We start from the raw sequence: 3175 nt of genomic DNA, 5'->3' as shown, positions 1-3175 counted from the left end.
ACAAAATTCAAAAAAAAATTATTGCAATTAATATTTTACCATTAGATATATTAAAATAATATTCTAGATCGATATTCAATTATCAGTTTTCAACTATTACACGTAAAAAATATTATTAAGTACGCTTTTTTAAAAGGGGGTTTTATATTGTAAGTAGGTTAATGGAGTACTTTTTCTTTTCGTGAATTTATTCGAGATGAGATTCTGATCTTTTAAACTAAGATAATATATGTTCTAGACATAATTAAATTTTTTTACATAACTCTAAAATCTCGCACTTGATTCTTCATACTTCATTAGTTAATTGTGTTACATATAGTAGAAATACTTATTTCAAACTAAAAGTATAAAAAAAAATCAAATTTAAAAATTAGTTATATATAATTTAATATATAAAAATTTACATACAAATAAAAATGATAAATATAATAAATTTTAATATATTATCCGCGCGTAGCGCGGAAAAAAGATCTAGTTTGTTAATAAATTTTATAAAAGAGAGAATTATATAAATTGTCAATATTTTAATAATTGTTAATAACTTTTTTTAACTGATGACGGGCCTTGAGGCCCAACGGAAGCGGGTCGGGTCCACGGAACCGGTAACTACCATATTATATTATTCTTCGCGTGGGTTTTTTTCTCTCTCGCTCGACACTTTCAGGCTGTGCAATCGAGACGGTAATGGCGACGAACAATGGAGACGTTTTGATGCTGGAGGCGGCGCCGGAGGCTACGAAACCCTGGGCGAGCGCGGCGAACGCAGAAGTTATCGATGCGCTTCCTTATATAGACGATGACTACGGCAATCCACTGATTAAGGCTGAGGTGGACCGCTTGGTGGAGGAAGAGATGCGTCGGAGCTCTAAGAAGCCTGCTGACTTCCTCAAGGATCTCCCTCCTCTTCCCAAGTTCGATTTCGAGGTCAATTTCACTATGTATCCTTATGTATCGATTTGCTTGTTAATGAATTTTGTTGGAATTAGGGTTTATTGTGGATTAGGGTTTTACTTTCTTTGTTATGCTAGGGTGCTTGCTCACGAGTGTAGGTGATTTATATAAGTTTCAATTAGTTTTTAGTTTCTGGGTTTTTGAATCAACTAAGAATCTCACGATTTGTTGGAACCTCATGAACAGGTTAAGGTATTTGATTTTATCTGTATAGCTTTTCTTGAAAATGTAAGAACTGTTTGTAGGTAAAATGGGCGAACTTGTTTATTCAATGTCTCATGTGTTGATTGTTTTTGTTGTTCTTTTCACGAATATCAGAACTGTCCAGTTCTAGGCAAAGAGTATGAGCGTGTTCGAGCCGGGAAGCCTCCAGTGCGGATTGATTTCGAGTCCCGGTATAAGCATGAATTGCCGCCTGCTGGTAAGAAAAATGATGATGCTGCCTGGAAGCAGTATCTTCACAAGACTCAACGTTCATTGCAACAGAAGAAGATCGAGTAAGCACAACTTGTTAATGCTTCTAATCACTACTGTGTTATCCTCTTCTGAGTTCTGACAAGTTGTTGCATACTGCATTCCTCTCTTAAAAATTGTTAATTCACAGGCTTGAGAATTTGGAAATGATGTCAAAACAAGGGCCCGAGATTTGGAGACAGAACAACCATCGGCTAGAAGTATTCTTGACCAGGTTTGTTTTCAAATCTATGTGTAAAGCACCATTAATTGAATTTCCATTTTGTTATATTGGAACTTTGTATGATTAAAAATGTTCAAGCTCTTTAGTTGATGGGATGGTGTATTTATTCTGTGGAAGCGTTCTTGATAACTTCGCTGTCGATTTCATTGCATTAAATGCTTCTTTGGCTTTTGCACATGAGACTTGCTTTGTGTTTTCTTCTTGTGCTTTCTGTGTGAGAGCTTCTTCTTTCTTATGAAACATAAAAAACTCTTGGGACATCACTCTTTTTCTCTTACATAATTACTGGCTTTGGACTTAAAACACACCGAGATTGATCTCGACACACTACTTGGTCTCTGTTTTCCAGAATGCAAAGACTAGCTCAGGAGCAGAACGAGGAGATTGAAAAAGTTAATCGCGAGAGGAAGTATCATCAGGTGATAATGAAGTATTTATTCACACATTTTCTACATAGCAGTCTTCTCTTTGTGTTACGGCTAAACTGAAACTTTGGTATGGGGTCATATCAGCAAACCACAGCGTACGAGCTAAACGCTTTATCTCAAGAATGGAGACAGCTCTGTGTCAAGAACATGGAGATTCAGTCTGCGTGTGCTGTGCTTGAGACACAAATCGATTCGTTGAAAAGGGAAGCTTCTGAAAGGTGAAGAAAGTTTTGTTGTTACCTCTTTGCATCCCTTAGTGTTGGTATTGTAAGCACAAAACTAAAAACTCTTGTGGTTGAGTTTCAGGGGATGGAACTTAGAAGAGAAACTTGAAAGTGTCAAACCGCTTCAATCGCAGTGAGGCAAACCGCCTGAGCAATCCATCTATCATGTCTCCGCTATAATTTTGAATGTTTGTTTTTCAAATATTATTTATAGTATAAGAGAATGATTTTATCGGAAACACACTACAGTATTAGGTGAATGACTGTCTCTCTCTTTGTAATAACATGTTAGATTTTTGTAAAAAAAATTACTAAACATTTACTTCCTAAGTTCTCTCTGAAACCATAAAAGTTCCTCCTAGTTTAGTGTAAATATCTATTTTTAACGTGTGCAGTTATCTATAAAGAAAACTAGCATGCATGTATATTTACTACAAAAGCCAAACAATCAAGAAGTTCCTGCACGTAATAAAGAGAATATATTTTCTTAATCACTGTTTTTGTTGAATCATGAAGTATACCACATCGATCATGGTTTCTGGTGTTCTCGTATTCTTCATTCTCAACAATGTGAATGGTGCGTGATATGTTTTTTTTTTCTTTTGATTCTGACTAGTTATTACGACACAACGGAAAAGGATCTGATATACAATTGAACTTTTTTTTTATTTATGGGTGATACGAAATAACAGAGGTGATACGAAATAACAGAGGTGAATGCGAAGGTGTGTATAAAATCAAAAAACTACGATGAGAACTGTGGCTGGGATGGAAACAAGACTTGCATAAGACGATTTAAGAAAATTAACAAGCACCCTATTTCTTGCGAGTGTACCCATGAAAACCCTACCGTGAACAGCAAAAGTATCTGCAAA

The 3175-nt window shown here is 35.5% G+C and overlaps 1 protein-coding gene across 1 annotated transcript; it reads left to right on the top strand.

Annotated features, from left to right (window-relative positions):
• Positions 1–658: 658 nt before the first annotated feature.
• On the top strand, positions 659–2630 carry LOC106292856 (pre-mRNA-splicing factor SPF27 homolog). The gene is made up of 6 exons (XM_013728523.1): positions 659–924; positions 1270–1448; positions 1556–1639; positions 1998–2067; positions 2161–2294; positions 2383–2630. The coding sequence occupies exons 1-6, from the start codon at positions 685–687 to the stop codon at positions 2435–2437; spliced, it is 762 nt and encodes a 253-aa protein (XP_013583977.1). The 5' UTR covers positions 659–684; the 3' UTR covers positions 2438–2630.
• The last annotated feature ends 545 nt before the right edge of the window (positions 2631–3175 follow it).

This window comes from Brassica oleracea, chromosome C5, assembly GCF_000695525.1.
Source record: "Brassica oleracea var. oleracea cultivar TO1000 chromosome C5, BOL, whole genome shotgun sequence".
Lineage (NCBI taxonomy): Eukaryota > Viridiplantae > Streptophyta > Magnoliopsida > Brassicales > Brassicaceae > Brassica > Brassica oleracea.
The sequence above is the reverse complement of the archived record's forward strand: the minus strand, read 5'-3'. Positions and strand labels throughout refer to the sequence as shown.